General features: G+C 39.3%; 1 protein-coding gene across 1 annotated transcript in view; it reads right to left on the bottom strand.

Annotated features, from left to right (window-relative positions):
* Window positions 1-19503, bottom strand: part of drp2 (dystrophin related protein 2) — a 180445-nt gene that overhangs the window by 111221 nt on the left and 49721 nt on the right. Inside the window, exon 3 of the mRNA XM_037675513.1 lies at window positions 7168-7342. Coding sequence (XP_037531441.1) covers window positions 7168-7342 — 175 coding nt within the window. The remainder of the gene's footprint in view (window positions 1-7167; window positions 7343-19503) is intronic.

Here is a 19503-nt window from a genome sequence, read left to right as displayed (position 1 = left end):
GGATAATCTGCAAGAATAAGAATAGGTTTATTTTTCTGTGAGATTATGATGGAGCGCTGGATCAGCGACAATAAGCTACAAAGAGTTAGTAACAATAAAAAAGATAATAATCAAACTCAAACCTGTTGTCAGGTTGGCAAAGCAGCCCTGTCTCACTGATAAATTAGAAATATTAAAGTTAATTTGTTAATTTTCATACAACCTTTATTTATTCAGGTTAATCCCATTGGAGCCTCAGAGACTCATTTACAAGAGAGACCTGATTTTAACTAAGAGTGATGACAACAGTAGACAACAATGACAGCAGTAGACAATCTTAAAGGAAACATACAGATTGAGAAGAACAAGTGAAAGAAAGTGGTATTAAAAAAAAGAAACAAAAACCAGCTAGGTTGTAAGGCGAAGTAGAAAACTAAAAACAGGAACATGTCTGCACTGGTTTTTGCCAGGAACTTATCAGATGTTTGAAACCACTTAGAGAGGTCAAGGTTGAGAACTTCAGATCATTTTGTAAGATATTCCAGGAAACGGGAGCGGAGTAGGAGAAGGTCCTTTTGCCTAGTTCAGTCCTCATTGAGGGAACACTGCAGGTAATAATGTCCTGAGAGTGCACGCTGTAGCTGCACTCACGCAGAGACATGTAGGAGGAGATGTATGAAAGCAGCAGACCAAGAAGTGATTTAAAGATAAAAAATGTACCAGTGAGAGAGTCTGCGTCAAGTTAATGATGTCCAGTTAACCAGTGAATACAAGGTGCAGTGATGGGTACGATAATCATAGCCAGTTATGAATCTTAGCGCACCGTGATAGACGGCATCCAACATCTGCAGGGTGCTTGTAGGGACGTTCATGTAAATGTCACCGTAGTCAATGGAGGGAAGGAAAGTTGTAGTAACAAGGTGTCCCCAGAGTTAGACAGGATCTGTTTCTGAAAAAGAGCCCCAATTTTACTTTCAGTTTCCTTACTAGGTTTTCCACATGGGGCTTAAAAGAGATGCGAATCAACCAAGATACCCATATTTTTGTAGGAATCAACAAACTCAATAGGGGCACCATTTGAGGATAAAATCGAAGGAAGAATGGCCAGGACCGACTTCCTGTTTGGAAACAGCATCCCATTGGCTTTGTCGGAGTTTAGGACAAGTTTGAGACAGAACAAATCAGACTGAATGATGTCAAAAGCAGATTGCAAAAGCTGGAAAACCTTAGCAACTGTTAGCTCGACAATAAACAACTGTGTCATCAGCATTAAAAATGTAGGGCTGTATCAGGGGTGCTCTGACCTACATTACCTATGTACTTTATAAATTGTAAAGAGGGTGTGTCCTAAGACTGGGCCTTGTGGTACACTATTGTTGACGGTTAAATAACTGGAGGAAGTACCATTATGTTGAACACATTGCCTCCGGTCTGAGAGATAGCTAGTGAACCAACCAATGGTGTGGGCTGAAAAACCTACAAAGTATTTCTGAGAGCTTATGACACAAGATGTCATGGTCCACAGTGTCAAATGCTTTAGACAGGTCTAAGAAAAGTGCAGCACAATAATTCTTAGCATCCAGTGCTTCAACAACATCATTATTATATATTTAAGTTATATATTATACCTGTATATATTAATATTCTGGATGTCCACAAAACAAAAACGAGTTTTTAATATTTTCAGAAACATTTAAAATATCTTTTATTATTCTACACTTAACAACACAATTATCTTTTGGCCAAATAAAATAATTTACAGCAAAAAATAAATAAATAAAAGGGCAAATTTAACAACATCTAAATATTTTGTTCTGTGATAACCTCTGAAAGTTGAATATTTTAAAAGAAAAATGCAGTTTGTTAAAACTGAAACCTTTATTGAAGGAATGCATATCGCCTGCCTCCTTGTGTGTCAAAGTTTTAAATAAAAGATCTTCCATTATCTGTTGGTAATCAATGCATTTCTTCAGGATGACTCTCAGCTACTACCACATCCAATTTTAGTTCAAAATCTATCAAACTGAGTGGGATAGCCATTTTTGTGTTTGCCCAGGTCAAATGGCTGTGGTGGCCATCTTGAATGTGTGCGAGTTCCAGAGTTAAACAGTTGGTAGGTGAACTTCCAATGATTAGATCCTGAAGGTTTCATTACAATCTGCCCAGTGGTTTATGAGATATTTTGCTAACAAACAAACAAACATCCACATAGAGACATCAGCAATGGAAGTATTGCCCATTTTTTACAGTGGAAGAAATGAAATGTGTTTGGAGGACTTTGGCGAAGGCTTCAACGAAGCTAAAACAGAGACATGTTATACATTGATAGCAAAGTGATAACTAGCTAGCATGAACCAAAATTAGCTATACACTACAATTCTTATCACAAAGAGCACAAAACATGAAAAATAGCCAATCTTGATTTAGACCATGTTGTGCAGTCATACTTATGAGCTCCATGTCATCAGAAAGATTTGGGTTTCTGCTGTATATTTAAAAAAATTAACTAGGCAGAGCAACAACAGCATCGACAGGAGCAGCAGAATCCCACAGACCAGATCCTTCCACAAGTTTCTGAAACAGATCAGCCTCTAAACATGTAGCAGTGCATTTTCAGAGCTAAAGTTTTTGTCTATACATCATTACTAATCTGGTTTTAGTCAGTTAGCTCAATATTGGCCATCAACAATTAGCTATAATCTGAAGAAATTAGCAAGTGGCGCATAAGAGCTAATGAGGCAGACACCAAATGGTCATCAGAGCAAACAGGCAAGGAGGTTTAAGAGCAAAACAGACACATTCAAACTGTGCTGATTTATCAGGTATTATATCATAATACCAGATATAATTTATATATTTTCCCTGCTAGCCAAACTAGGAAGTTAGTTGATACCTGCTCATGTCTACATATGATCACTTCTGTACCTAAATAAAAAGTTAAGCATTAGCAAAATGCAAAAAATCAAGGATTAACTAAAGTACAGCGCACAGCACATTATACGTCCGTTGACAAACTATTATACAGAAATCCATAACAAAGATCTCAGATAGAGTTTGACCTTGATTTGTGTCTTTGACCTTGAAGCTAGGGTGATGAAAACATTACGCAGCACGTTGTGTAGTGGTGATACAAATTCATATCCAGTTTAATTATAATATCTTCAGCAGGTCAGAAGTTATGGCCCAGAAAAATGTTTACAGATGGACAGACAGATGGATAAAGACTGTATCATAATACATGCATCTTTCGACAACGTATAATAATAAAAATTATAGACCACAAACAATTGAGTAAATTTTCTGGGAAAATGTGTGTTTTAAAGTAAACAGATTTGGTGCTTAATTAACCAAAATACTAGCAAAACTGTAATCCTCAAGGTAAAATGGCTGTACTTAAAAATTATTTTGACCTAAACTCAATTCAGTTTATTCATATTTCTACATTTTACAACAAAAAATATTTGAAGAAGCTATAATGAAGAAGTAAACAATCTAAACTCAAAACCAATACATATACAATCCATCCATCAATCCATCCATTATCTTCCGCTTATTCCGAAGTCATGTCGCGGGGGCAGCAGCTTGAACAGGGAGACCCAGACATCTTTCCACAGCCACCTCTTCCAGCTCTTCTGAGAGGACTCCAAGGCGTTCCAAGGCCAACCAAGAGACATAGTCTCTCCAACATGTCCTGGGTCTTCCCGGGGTCTCCTCCCAGTTGGACATGCCCGAACCTCCTCAACTGGCTCCTGTCTACATGGAGGAGCAGTGGTTCTACTCCGAGTCTCTCCCTGATAACTGAACTTCTCACTCTATCTCCAAGGGAGAGTCCAGCTACCCTGCAGAGGAAACTCATTTCAACCGCCTGTATCTGTGACCTCATTCTTTTGGTCACTACCCAGAACTCGTGACCATAGGTGAGGGTAGGAACGTAGAACGACCGGTAAACAGAGAGCTTTGCCTTACAGATCAGCTCTCTCTTCACCACAATGGACTGGTACAAAGTCTGCAATACTGCAGATGCTGCACCAATCCATCTGTCAATCTCACGCTCCATTCTTTCCTCACTCGTGAACAAAACCCTGACATATTTGAACTCCTCCACTTGAGGCAGAACCTCACCCTCGACCTGAAGAGAGCAAATCCACCCTTTTCCGGTTGAGGACCATGGCCTCAGATTTGGAGGTGCTGATTCTCATCCCAGCCGCTTCACACTCTGCTGCGAACCGCTCCGGTGAGAGCTGAAGATCACGGCACGATGACGCCAACAGGACCACATCATCAGCAAAGAGCAGAGATGGAATCCTGAGGCCACCGAACCGAAAACCCTCCACCAGCTGGCTGCACCAAGAAATTTTGGCCATAAAAGTCATGAACATACATTCATTCATACATACACACAATCCAGTTCATTATTACAGTGCAGTGCAAATTCAAAAACACTGCAACCCATTTTGATTACACTTCAACGTTCCTATTAGCAGGATATTAGACTCTCAGCTAGCTTTAGGAATAAAATACAACAAAAATGTGAATTAATTCCAGTCAAGTCTCAGTTTAGCCTAAGGGACAATGTCAGACAGTTTGAAGGATATAAAGAAGCAGCTATGACTTTTATTCTAACAAAACCTTGGACAACTGTCAATCAAAGCTCGACAGGTCATTATAAACCAGTTGTCTGGACTTGTCCCGCCACCGGCATCAAACGCAGCCAGGCGTTTCCTCTGGACAGCTCTTATCCTCAAGGTTAGACATCTAGTCGGTGCAGCTCTTTCTCATTCATTCATTCTTTTAGTCCCGTTTTCATCCTGCCCTTCTCAGTTCTCCACATCTCTCTTGTGCGATGATTTAATACCAGCAGTCAGTTTCTCCTCGCTGTCTCTCTCTTCACCTCTTTTCCTCTCTTCCGCTCTCCGCCCGATGCAGCCAGAACGTAGTTTGGATGTAAACAGCCGCTGCAGGCCATGCATAGTGATCTCATTATGTAGAACTGCAGGGGAAACTGTCCTACCCAATTTAACAAATATCCTTCCTTACTGCTCCCCCCTTCCTGTTTTCCAGCTACATCAGGGTCAAGCAAGCAATTAAGGGGGCAATTGTCTAAACAGGATGCCAGTTGAATTGAAAGTAACAAAACTGACGCAGCGGGCCTGCACGACTTCCAATTAAGCTTTAAATAATAGCATGGACACCCTGTAATTGCTTCACACTGGCAAACCTCTCATGTGTGACCAAAACTATTTACCCATAACGTATCAATAATTAATATGAGTAGTAGAAGGGAAATGTGAATTTTCTTACATTACTAGAATTTTTTTTGTTTTTCGTTTTTTTTTATTTTATTTTCAAGTTTGCGTGAACACAGTTAAAATTAAAATATTGCAAGATGGAAACTGTGAAACAACTCATGATAAATCACTTATGGAGAATATAAACATAATTGTCTTTTTCTGTAGTGCGGTAGTTATCAAAACTTGCATATACTTTTTTTTTCTGAACATGCATAACGAAAAAGGAATAACGGCCACGAAGATTACCGTTTCAGCAACAGTTCACACCGAACCAGTTTCATTTCATGTTTATGAATAGAAACTGCAGAGCCAGATTTATAGTGAGCAGAGTGGTATCAGCTTTTCATTATCCAAGTTTCTGGTATTAATTGCAGGATCAGTTTGATCCCTATCAAATCCTGCTGCTATCATAGATGGAGATTGCAATAATTTTCTTTTATGACTGCTTGTGAATCACTAAACATAACTGTTAAACATGAAAAAAGTTCAATATTACGTAGTTGTTAGATAATGTGAAATATGTTGTATAAAAACAACTACCGTTATTGCTTTAAGTTGGAGAACACTAATGCCTGATGGAAAGCACAAAATACAGTGAGGTGTACTTTGAATCACTGCTTAGCTCATTGCTGCTAATATCGTTAGCTTTGGGCTACTCATTTGATCTAATTAACTTAGCTTTGCAGCATTTCATTATTTCCTTACTGCACCTCACTATTTCAGGTGTTCATTACTCACTAGACTTTAGGAGGCAGTGAGCATTTTGGACTGAAAAGACATCTAAAACTGTTCCTACAGTCAGACTAAAAATGGTCTAAACGTGAAACGGTTGCAGATGACTAAACAGACTTCAGCTAGTCCTCTGCATTCAGATAAAAACTGTCAAATTCAAAACTTCGGTTTGTTTTAGAGCTTTTTGCATCCTACTGAGCTAACCGGCAACACCGATTTCATTCACTCAACTGCATTTTCTCGCCCTGCTGTGTTTCACTCCGAGTCAGGCCTGATCACATACTGATTGGCTAAAGTACGGCTGTCAATAACTTTGAGCTGGATGACAACTCCCTCCCATATCAAGTTGTAAGTATTTTGTTATTTAATATTTTTTGGACCAGATGGGATAAACTTGTGGGTCAAACGTGGCCCAGGAGCCACCAGTTGACACCGTTTTCAAAATTAATGGACAACCCAACCGTTATATTTGCTGAGCTGCCGCCACCTCGATGCCGTCTTAGCTTTGACCTAATTAAGATGCTCGGCTTAAGATCCTATTCATTAAACGCCAGAACAGCAGAATGCATTTCATAAACAGTGGTGAACAGTGAGCTATCAAACTAGAAACTGAAAATTAAAACCAACTAAAGGTCAAAATAATCTGAAATACCTGGGAACATCAAGATTAAATAAAAGCATATTTAATTATTGTATTGAAACCTACAGATTTATAAATGGTGACCTTTTTGTTGGATCATGGAGCTCCACTCCAAACAGCAGAGGAAGGTTCAGATCACTGGGATCTCTACATCAATTTCTGTTTGTACGTTCATGTTTCGTCTCCTGACATTTTGTCCTAAAGTCCTTGCCCCGTGCACGTTAAACTGTGGAGAAGTCAAGGCCAACAGGCTGTTGATAAAATGAGCCCTTGCAGTTGAGTCATAATTTTAAAGGCACGCCAGCTGAATATGATATACTGCACAGTTGCATCATCTGTCCTTTGTTTGTCACGGTGTGCTACGATTTCCTTCAGATGAGTCAAACAGATTTTTGACAACTAAAAGATCAGTTTTCAGGGACAGATGTGAAAAGAGGCAATGTGGCAGAATAAAGAGAAACTAGAACACCGTCCTTTCTATGAAAACATCCATTCAGCCATTATTTTTACAGTTTTTCTTCTTACCGGATGTTGTGGGACTTGCGTTTGATCTCGTTCCAGCAGAGGTTCATGTCTCCGGTTAGGTGCGGACTGCCTCCTCTTAGTCTCCAGCACTCGGTCCCCTCCTTCTGCCCCTCACCGTCCACCGTGGACTGGCACGGCACACAGCGGCATCCCGGCCACGAGGGCCGCCCCGCAGCTGAAACGCACAGAGAACACAAAAGAGGCGAGTGTTACAGCACGGACCTTTTATATCAGCTCTTCAGAATATTAATATTAGGCGCAGATGAGGAGGAGATTTAAAATGTGTGGATACTGTCAACAACAAAAAGAGAAACTGAGAACAAAACACGACAAACCATTCCCTCACTCTCGTTTGTGACTTCTTGCACATTGGACCATTGTAGTGCTGAGTGTTGAGACGCAGTGGCTATTTTAGCCTCTTTTTGGGGGTGTTCAAGCACCCCTAAATTTTAACTCAGCACCCCTGAAAAATAGAGTCAATTTTTTTTTTTTATTTATTTTGAATGGTTCTGGGTTTTGTTTATTGCATTTATGATTCAATGCAACAGAACAAACAAATTTCAAAGGTAACAGATCATTGTAATACTTGGTTTATCTACATAATGACATTAATCGGTGGATGTCCGGCTCCTGAGCTGCTGCTTTCAGTAACTGTGCCTCCCCTGAGCAGTTTAGTTGAACAGCCCTGTTTTAGAGGGTGAAAACAGGTTATTCCATTTCCAAAACCTAAACTAAGTCTGGAAAAATGTTTAAAAAAAAATGGATGAATCCCTGCGACCGACCTCATGAGCAGCTGAATACAACAGTGATAAACAGGAAGTACCACATGTTCATCTGCATGAAGGTAACTGCAGGTAAATCCTCCATTTTCTGTCATAATAATATTGTATGCTTAATGGTTAAATTCAAAGTTAATGTTTAAAGCTAGTTGTTTTGTGTGTATTGTGTTTTGTATGTTGTAACTTCTGGTTGCACAAGTTTAGTCTTTGTTATGATCGGTTAACACTAAACTGATTTTATACAAAGCATTTATTTGGTTGTGTAGTGTAAAGAGAAGCACTACATCTGTAGCATTTTAGCTAGCGCATCTGTATTGCACGCCGCTAGCTTAGCGTTACTTCTTGTGTGCCGAGCTCTCTAAAATAGTTTGTTGAATCAAGTGTTTACTTATGTAGGCAAACGTAAATATTTAACAACCCGTTAAAATACACTAGAATGCAGGAAGTGACATCTACTTTGTTCAAAATTTTCTGGGGGAGGACCCCCAGACCCCCCACACCAGGGCCCCCCACTCCACATTATGAATGCTTCTGGCACCAATGGCCACCATTTTGTTCAAGCCAAGAGCCAGTGTCAGTACTGGGGGCTAGGCACCCCTGAAGGGCAGATTCTAGAATCGCCCCTGCTCAGACAAGAAAGACTCCAGAATCTCTGTATACAGAGATGAGACAAAATGTTGCATACTGCCAAGCAAAAACTCGGCCTCCTTTTTCACTCTAATTAACTAAATGCATATCACCCGCTGCCTTTAATGCCACAATGTTAGACTAATATCTTCTCATCATGAGAAATGATAAAGTTGGAGCAGTTTTGGTCAAACCTTGAAAACATTTGACTTTACAAGAAGTCACGCTAAGAATATATGTTGTGAATAACTCTCAGCTACTACCACATCAGAACCGTAGCTCAATATTTGTGCATTTTACTTGAAATTATAGCTATGGCCATGTTGAATTGAATTGGCCGCAAAATCTAATCAGCTGTAGATGCCCATTCAGTGATTAGTTTCCGAGAGATTCATTAAAATCTCTCCATTTAGTCATGAGATATTTTGCTAACAGAGAAACAGGGTTGACTCCAGCAGGTAATGCCAAAGTTTTAAAAAATGATTTATGCAATGAGGACTCTTGGACTATAGGGTGGGACTGTCGCTCAACAGATATTAGCAAAATATCGGAAAAAATGGTTGAACTGCTGTCGTTTTGTTCCGATTCCAGATAATTAATGGCAAAATTTCAAACACTGGTCCTGCATAATCTAGAAGAGCTCAGTATGTTTTGAGGATCAGTCTCAGCCAATGAAACGCCAAATTTTAGGAAAGCGTCTGCAAAATTGCTTGTTATAGACATACTTAGGTTTCTTTAAGACCGTTGGCAGCGACGCACAAACTCCCACACAGGCAAAAACCTTACCATCTGCCTAATAAGGCTCACACCAGAAAGGTCAGAGAATATTCAACCAGTGAAAAAAAAAAAATTATAAAGTGTGAAACACATACACACAAATGTGCTCAACAAATCTGACCAAGTTTTATAACTCTGTCCTGTGTGTAAGAAAGGAAACCTGAGACATGAGCGGTTTTATCCCGTTATTCCGTTCCATTAAACTCGGCGAAACAAACACAGACAAAGAGCTTCTTTTATTGCAGATTTTTAGAGTGTGAGGGCATGTAAGGCAGCACGAGGAAGTGCAATCCCCTTGATGGACCTCGGAGCAAAAATATCAAGCAGGAAGCTGACACACGAACACACAAGCACTCCAAGATGTGGCAAATGAGAGGAGCTTTTTGCAGTTTCTCAGATCCTGATAAAAACAGGTGTTTCATCATCTGATGTTTACCATCAGCTGGGCCTCCTGGTATATATGTTCAACCATATATGACAAACATACACACCCATCACGACCAGCAGACTCTCAAGTTTAATCAGGTTTGAAGCTTTTATACAAAATAGTTTATTCAACCCTGCGGCAGAGCTCAGCCTTTAACCCCGACAGCAGCAGACATCGATCCACTGCAACATACTTGGAATATATTCAATACTCACTCAGATATGCAGTTACCGAGACAACATTTTATTAAACTCTAAAAGGTCATGGTTTATTTTTACTTTTCTCAACAGAGTCCGTAACTGGTGAAACAACTTGGGTGCGGAAATTTGAAAATGGGTTTGGTCCGGTTGTGGCCCAAAGAAGGTCTAATATTATGGAAGTGTTGCAATGTTTATGCAGCTGGTTAGTTCAGGAGAAGCATTTGACCTGGAGATATCTGAACTTTGACCCCCATGAGGCCAATCTGAGCTAAATTGATTTAAAAAAAAAAAAATAGGTGTCAAAAAGATTTCAGTTTTTGCTTTTGTTATTGTCGCGCCTAATTGTTTCAGTTTCAATTTTCAAATGAAGGTTTAATTCATTATGAGAATAAAGTGATCAAGAAGCGTCCAAACAAACGAAAAATTAACTGCCTTTCTAGTTAAATCATGAATTAAGTGGGAGAAAGATGAGGTCAGTTTCACTTGCTGATGAATCTAATCTGCAGAATCAAGAAGTCACTTAAATTCAACCATTACTCACAAATCGAGTAACCAACAGTGGTGAACCTTCTCAAGAGGGACCAGCGGACCAAATGACTAAAGCCACGTCTCCATTGTTAAGTTCAATTATTTGATTCTTCTCAGGTGTAGGTGCGTCTCCTTTGGGAGGGTGTCCCTCACTCTGTGGGAGGGATCGTCTGTCTGCGCTTTGTGAGGGGGAGGAGCTTATGGCATGAGGACAGTGATTTTTGAATGATTAGTGCCTTCACGCACAGCTTCCAAAAGTCTCCAAATAACTCAAACCACACCAGAGAAAGTTGCCAGATATGTTGCTAGTTGCTTTTTAAAAAGAAAAAAAAAATGTCAGTAGAGGAGTCTGAAAACTCACTAAAATCACTAAGTTGGCAACACTAGGAGTTTGCAAGTGCACCCAAGTTCATTCATTGACATCGATGTCAGGGAAATTTAGGTAAAAGTTATGGATATTTATCACTAACGAGTTGATAGTAACTAATTTAAACCATCTAATCACCAGCAAACTGGTTGGCCCACTATGTGTGCTGCTTGTGGGATTGAGTTTGTTGTGGCTCCTTGGACTGATGAAGTCCTTTGAATGAAGGACGAAACGTCTCAACAACAATGAAAAAAAGAAACCGTCCAGATAACCTGTCTGAACTTTGCTAGATTACTAACTAATGTTAAATTAATGTTGAACCATGTGTGTGAGGTCAGAGAAGTCTCATCTGCTCATAGAGGAGCCTGCAGGCGCACCTGATAAACTCCAAGGCTTTCTCCGAAACTGTAAGCTGGAAAGCAGAGGTCGTCTTGACCTCGCCTCTGCCTGATAAGCGTGTATTATAAAACACTTCCTGTCCCACTGTCCGGAGCAGATTTTCCCTGAAGAGGATCTAAGCATGGAACTTTTGTGAAAGCCTGTGTGAACTCCTACCTTGCAAGTAAACTGGGTTGAAAAATCTTCTCCTGTCGTCATGTGTGAGCTCCTTTATTTAAGTAGATAATGAAAAGATATTTATTTATCCAACAACCGATGCATAAGTCAATCAAGGGTTGCAGCTTGCTGATGTCAGATCAGTTCGGCTCGCTTGGAACCACGGCTGAGGCGGGTCCACAAACCGAACAGGAAACGGACACACAATTGGTCAATGCCGAGTCAATGTGAACCGAGTAAAGTCACGTCAGTAGAGAAGTGAAGCGGCTTAAGAGTGCATCAATGACTCATCCAAGAGATCCCCAAAGAACCCAGAACATCTAAAGCTCTGCAGGTCGTACTTGCCACAGTTAATGTTCATGTTTAAGCTTCAACAATGAGAAAAAGATGAAAGGCAAACATGGCCTCCATGGGAGCGTTCCAAGACACGAGTCTCTGGTGAGCAGAACGAACACAAAGAACACTATTTGCCTATAAACATCTCTACGATCCCCAAAGCTTTTAGGAACATATTCTGCACACTGACATAATAAAAGTGGAACTTTTTGAAAGGTTACATGAGGCGTAAAACTAACGCTGCATTTTGTATTTAGTCTGGTTATCTTTGACCAGGGCCAATTTTAGAATCTGACCTTTTAGGGGTGCTCAGCCCTCAGTGTTGATGATGCCTCTTGGCTTCAAGAACGCAGTAGCCATTGGCATCAGAAGCATTTGTAATGGGGGGGGGGGGGGGGGGGCTGGGGGTTCTCCCCCCAGAAAATTTTGAATAAAGTAGATGTCATTTCCTGCATTCTGGTGTTTTTTTAAACAAGTTGTTAAACATCTATGTTTACCTACACAAGTAAACACTTGATTCAAAAACTATTTTAGAGAGCACGGCACAACAAGAAGTAACCTGACCAACAGCTCTCCTTGTAGCACTAAGCTAGCAGCACATAACTGTAGTGAACCTAACCTGAAGTAATAAGCCTAAGGTCGAAACACTTGACCTTAAGAACCTTGTGGGACAGAAACTGTTATTTCTTTGATCTGCATCCAGAAATACAGTTTGACCCATCCGGAGACTTTCTTTCTTGAATTAATCAAGTAGAAAAGACAATTCTCTATGATCATTACTATTTTACAAATGTTTGATAATCAAATTGTGTTAGTTCACTCAATGTTTACAGGTTGAAGAGAACTACTCATTTTTATTTACATAAACAGTAAGTAATGATTTTTATTCCTCATTCAAAGAAGAAATCAGGGTAATATGCATTTCTTGATTTTTCTGTCTTCAATGAGCAAATTTGTAAGTATGTTAAGGTTCAAGTTTCGGTCAACTAAAAGTTTACTGAAAAAGAAATGTCATGTTTAACTGTTACAGCAGATAATGAGAGTAGAGACTCCACGAAGTCTGAAGTTCTCCAATAATCTTTCTGTCTGTCACTAAAACAATCCTTGACTTTTCATAACACCTTACATCACAAACCACACCTCTTTTCTGGTCCATCGACCAATCAAAAAGCTCTCAAATGACCCGGAAGTCGACCCATTTAAATGTGGCAACTTCCCAGTCTAGCTGCTGCGCTCTAGAATGAGTTCAACATGGGAGTTTTCAGAGCTTGAAAGTTTTTCCTGGAGAAGAGTTCCAGACTTTACTCTCTGAAGAGAGTTAAAGAGTTCAGAGTTCTTGGATGCTAACGCAGGCGTCCAGAATGCTTCTATTGGAAGCCAGAATCCAGAGACGATTTTGGGGATTATAATTTCTGTTTGGACAACCTCACACGACTCCTAAAGGTTGTTAGCTGTTCTCAACGGAGACGCTGAAAGAGTCAAAGGAAGGATTCTATACCGACGCTGATTTATCATCAACCAGGTAAAAGTTCTACTTCGACCAAGCGTACCGTGCCCAAGCTGAGAACTGAAGGAGCGTGCACGTTTCTGGTCAAACAGATTAATTCCCTCACACATCTCTCTGTAAGATAAATCTCCATTTTCCATCTTAAACTCTCCTTTCTCCTAAAATCATTACAGATATTTTAGAAATATCTGAAGCAAAGTTCTCAATCACCGCCGTGTGATTGATGTCTGCTGTTCTTGAGGACAATCTCCGTATTGTTCCAACTTTCTGTGAAACTAGCCATGTTATTGTTTTCATATTTTGCCAAATTAATGTAAATGTTTGATGTTAAACTTTGATTCTGCAAATAAATGACCGCATTCATTTTGATGGGTCAAAGGTAAATAACGTCTCTCGTTACTTTTCTGTTAAACTCAACGCACGACATTGACACAGTCAGAAAAATGAAGAACCCGTCTTAAACAGTATGAATATATCCTGCATATGTCATACTACATAATACAGACGCGCTAGCTAAGATGCTACAAATGTATTGCTCTGCTTTACATTACACAACCTTATTAACGCTTTGTACAAAATCAGTTTAGTGTTAACTGATCATGACAAACATAGACTGAACTTGTGCAACCAGAAGTTGCAACCAGTATCTACTGTACATACAAAAACACATAAAACAAAGCACAACTCGCTTTAAGCATTAAATGGGGTGAAGCTCCTGGTCCTGTAAGGGGCATTTACTTTTGGGACAAATCGAGATCTCCAATTGGTCAGTTGCTGATGAGCGTATTGATTGATTGACAGGTGGCACTGAAGATTCGACTTGTGCAATAATATATATATATATATATATATATATATATATATATACACACACACACATATATATATATATATATATATATACATATATATATACATATATATACATACACATACATACATACATACATACATACATACATAGAGTTTACTGGCCCGTTTAAGTGACATTCATTCCATTTTTATTAAATATTTTGGTGAATCTAATGGCTTGTGAACAGTTTTTTTTACAAAATTGTAATGATGGTTTCTTAATTTTTCAGGGGAGCTGAGTTCAAATTTAGGCGTGCACTCCCAAAAAGAGGCTAAAATTGCCACTGTGACATTTGTTTGATGATCTCAAGCTTCTGTAAATATATGTAAGGAGCGAACACGTTCTCAGAGCACTTAGACGTCGATTTGACGTCTGAATCTGGTTTTAAACATCTGACGATTTCTTTTTTTAGACCCGATTTTGTTCGATTAAAGCTTAGATGCATAGAGACTTAAATAATTTTAACTCGGGGATTCTCAGTAGGATGAGGATTCAGGGAGGCTGTCTAAAACAAAATGAAGCGAAAATAAATTGAGGAGAAAACTTGTGTTGCCATGTGGATGCTTGAATCAACAGCTCTACGGAGAGAAAGGCCTGCTTCCAGCAAGCTACGGTAATCCTTTTGCTTTATCTTTACTCTTTATTTATTCTCCTCTCCCTCTGCTGTGCATTCATTCTTCTCTCTACCGTTCCAGTTTTTTTTTTCCTGCAGACTACCTCACTTCAGATTAGCTAGAGGAGGTTTTCTTTTTCTATTTTACATGAATCATCACCATCTCTTTCCCACTGCTGTCTCTGGTTATCTCTTCACTTCTTTTCCTCCCTTTTCCTACTCAGACAACTCTTGTTAGTGTAGGCGAGTCTTATGTGAATCAGCAGCGCCGTGCACATCTCACACTCTCGCTGCCTCCCTCTCTTCACCGGTGTTCAGAGGTCACATGAGACTCTGCATGCAGCTAGCACTTCAAGGACCTTACTTGAGCTGCAATTCGAAAAGTAATGAAATTGAGGCCTTTATGCTCCGCTGACAGATTTTGTTCATTTCGATAAAGTGTTTGGGAAAAAAAAGCAACAGAGGCCACGCTGACACAGTACGGTTTGAGAGCAAAATAGAGGCATATTGGTTTGTTTGCATTTAAGAAGAAGAAAAAATAATCTGCCCTTTTAAAGCTGTGAAGCTGAACACTGACAACCAGCATCACAGGGAAACCCTGAGGGTGACGTAGCACTCCGAGACAGGATTGTTTAGCTGTGGCGGCCATCTTTAATTGAATTAAATCCAAAAGTCCATTAGCTGTAAAGGTACAGCCAATGATTAATTTCTCAAAGTTTCATTAAATTCTATTAGTGAGTTGCGAGATATTTTGCTAACAGTGCAGACAAAGGAACACATAGACACAGAAACATTATAAGCATTTAAATATTAAATAATTTTATAATTTATTATGCTCAAATCCACATTTAAGTCATTAAAAAGGGAAAGTAAATCTAAAAAAAAGTTATCAAAGTTTCCTTTTTCTTCTCTCTACCTCTTATAAAAGCATCTGCAGTGTGCAGGTGCTTCACTTCAGAGAGCGAGACACAGAGTGATTCTGTCTCCTGCATTTCACGTCAGAACTATGAGTCAAGCTTTAAACATGCATTATTTACAGTCATGACTGGATGTGGCATTGCTCAGCCAAGAGGAAGCACAGTGAGCTTTTTTTTTTTTTTCCTCTAAAGACGCTGAAAACCAGCTGAGATTTCACTGACATGCCACAAAGTGACACCAACATCATGCAGCTTGCTGCTTATGAACACAACTCTCACTTTCATGTTTTCAGCGTTGTTTCCTTACGGATCATATTTTAACTCTTTAAAAACTGCAGAAATATTTTATGAAGAAAAAAAAACTTGATCACATATTTCTCTCTTTTGCTGTGAATGCTGCTTCAGTATTCACAATATTGTTTTCCTTTATTAAAATACATTTTTTGCTATCTATTTACTTTAGTCATTCATGCATCAAAATGTTCAGCTTATTCAGGAGATGGGTGCTATGACTTTTGGTTTTTATAGCTTTTATACTTTTTTAAAACATTAACCTATACATACAAATGTTTCCCTACAGAAATACAAAAGGATCTTTTCAAAATCATTGTTCTCTTAAAAATCCATTTGGAGAAATTAAATAAATATTTACACAATTTGTTCATTTTAGCTACTGTTCTGCTAGCCTTTTGCTACTTTAGTTTGTCTTTGCTACTTTTAGCTTGGCTTTTGCTACTTTTATCTAGCATTTTGCTACTTTAGCTAGCTGTTGTTGCATTTGCTATTTTTATCTAGTCTTTTGCTACTTTAGCCAGTTTTTTTTGCTTTAGTTTGCCATTGCTACTTTTAGCTAGTCTCGCTACTTTTAATTAGCCTTTTGCTACTTTCATCTAGTCTTTTCTTACTTTAGCTAGCCTTTGTTGCTTTTAGCTAGGCTTTGCACTTTTAGCTAAAATTTTGCTGTTTTTAGTTTTTATTTAACATTTTGTTGCTTTAGCTATTAGCTACTGTGTTGCTGCTTTTATCTATTTTGTTTTTCTTTTTCTTTTAGCGTTCATTTTGTTTTTTCCAGTTTTGCCTAATCTTTTGCTACATTTAGCTTGTAGCTTTGCTACTTTTTTTTTTTTTTTTTTTTTAGCTTTTTTTACTTTACCAGGTCTCTCTTGTAAACAAGTCCTCGGGGCTCAATGGAATTTACCTGTCTAAATAAAGGATGAATGAATGAATGAACTTTCAGCTTAAAGTTAGTGTTTTGAGACTTTGCTAGTGTTTGGCTTCTTTCATTAACATCTCCAGCACTCAGCATTCTTGCGGGGGTTTTTTCTGTAAAATTGTAATTTCTTTTATTCTTAAAAGCACTCAAACCAAGACAACTTGGAAAAAAAAAATTCCAGACAACGTATGCATTTCAAATCAAAGAGCGGAGGATGATAAAAGGTAACACTCGGAGCTTCGCTGGGTTTCACAACAAAGAGAGAAGACAATTTAACTGTGCAGATAAAGCATCAAAGGATCAAAGTCAAAGTGCTGCTGCACCACGTGTTCATGTTGATTTTCATCTAAAGAAATCAAGACTGCAGCTCGGATAGCTCAGAGGAACTCTGATACCCAGAGTTTCACCTTGGCTCTGAACCTCGACATATAAATTTGTTTTTTCATGCCTACCTTAACAGCACACTTGCAGAGCTGTTATCGCCCGTGAGTTGCTATTTTTCAGTCCGTCTGCTGGTTCGCTTGACAGAAAATAGAAAGTAGGAAGAAAATAAATGAAAAAATGCAAAAAGAGAGGAAGATGAAGATGAGTAGACAGACGCAGGCATGGGGAGGGAGATGGATGTCCTACGAAGCAGAGACTTGTCTTGGTCAAAGCCGTCTCTGTCTTCTGACATTCTTGCTTACACCTACATTTTCCCAATAAAAGGCCATCTGCTGCTGCCGTTCAACCTACACTCTGTGACCAACGCACAAAAACGTGTACTGTCAGTTGTTTGGATATAAACTGCTCAGTGAGGGCGATACTGAGTTAACATGAGTAAATTGGTCTCAACTCCACGGCATGAGGAAATATTTGCTCACAGTGTTAAAAACTAAAATAACATCACATTAAAAAGGTCATAATTACAGTTCAGGGACGTAGATGTTTTATGTTAGGAGAGCTCGTGGGAAGGTGTTGAAATTCAGTTTTAAAATGACAAAAACTAAAAGAAGAAACATCTGAGACATCCACAAGAAATCCATGACTATTTAGAGAGAAAAATTGGGCGAATTCTTTAAATTGATCCGACTTTAACAACATCGTCTGCCTGACAAATGTGACGAGGTAGAGACGATTCATGGGGGAGGGGAGATGGGATTGGCTTTATCTTGTGAGAATTCTTTTTCTGATACTTTTAGTTTAAAGATTCATCGAAGCCTCGTGTCCTCGGGTATTTTATGAGATATAAATTGTAGGGTATTCAGTTTGTTCCCACAGGTTCCTGAGAGACGCTGGTGAGCAGCTACAGCTGGAGCTCGTTCCCCTGATTGGCTCCAGGACTATACAAGGCTTCAGATGAGCTCCATTCCCTACTGAAGCATTATCCTACCAGTACAAGCGCCTCCAGCCTTTTAGTGTACTCACTGCTAAAAGTACTTACCTTTTGTTCTCCTCGTGTTGTCAGAAACTTGCTGACCTGAGTCTGGTCTTCCTGGAGCACTTACCTGACGACCTAAGACCTTCTACGTTGTACTCACCAGTGAAGCTCCTACCTCAGCTGCACCTGTGCCATCCAACCACTCGTCTTATTCTCTACTGGATCTTTGCTGCCCCTGGTATCTGAATCTGTTTGGAAACCCTCTTCCTCCTCCTCCTGCTGCAACAAACCAGAAACCAACGTAATATCTACAGCCAAAGATCTTGTCTTCCATTCACAGGCTTCCTGGTTTGTGCCTGTATATGCATATATTCCTTCACTGTAAATAATTCACTTTAATTATGTATATTTGAGTCCAATTCTGTTGTTCTCTCAGTCCGTTCCCTCTGGGGGCCCGTTCTTGCGACATAAACAATGTTTTCCATGACTCCTTTCGTGTCCAACATACAGAGCAACAACTTCAGATTAAAAACATCCAACAACACAGCAGCAACATGGCAATGAAACTACTTTTGCACTTCCTTCCGGCCCTTTTCTTTTATGTTTTGTCATGCTTTCATTTCAAGCTCATTCGTTTTCTCATAGAACAAAAGTCAAAAACCCACTAGGAACAAGCTCCATCCATTTTCTTTCTATAAGAATTATGAGATGCTCTTGAATTTATCTTGAGACGATGCGAGTAGTTTTGGCTCCAAACTGGAAATCACTGATCTGGATGAAGGGTTAAAGCAACATGGGGGAAAGCCGGCAAACTAAAAAAATACAAACTGTAGCTAATGTATGTATCAGGGTTTCCTTTTCTCAATAAGCCGTTGGATTTCATTCTTAGAAATTAGCATGTCAAATTAAAATATCTCAGCTGTGACAGATGGAGCGATTGTACTGAAATGGAACCGATTCTGTGCTCTAACTGCAAACACGTCCTTCTGTCAGCAGGCTAAAGCCAACAATTTGTAATGCTTTTACACCCACAATAACAACACTTAACAGAAGTGATAAAAAACATTATGCACTGGCAAAAAAAAAATAAATAGTGGCAAAAGCTGAAACGGACACCGAGAACTCCGCCGCCGTCTCAAATGACGTGAATTCAAGACAATTTCGAGGCATTTGTGCGAGTTTGTGTGAATGCATGTAGAGTTGTGTGTGTGTGTGTGTGTGTGTCCTGGTTTGCTTCAGTAGCAGCCTCTTGGCTTTGTGCCTGATGGGTGTTAGCA

The sequence above is a fragment of the Nematolebias whitei genome, chromosome 4 (assembly GCF_014905685.2).
Source record: "Nematolebias whitei isolate Nwh7 chromosome 4, NemWhi1, whole genome shotgun sequence".
NCBI lineage: Eukaryota > Metazoa > Chordata > Actinopteri > Cyprinodontiformes > Rivulidae > Nematolebias > Nematolebias whitei.
Note: the sequence above shows the minus strand (reverse complement) of the source record. Positions and strands in the feature narration are given on the sequence as shown.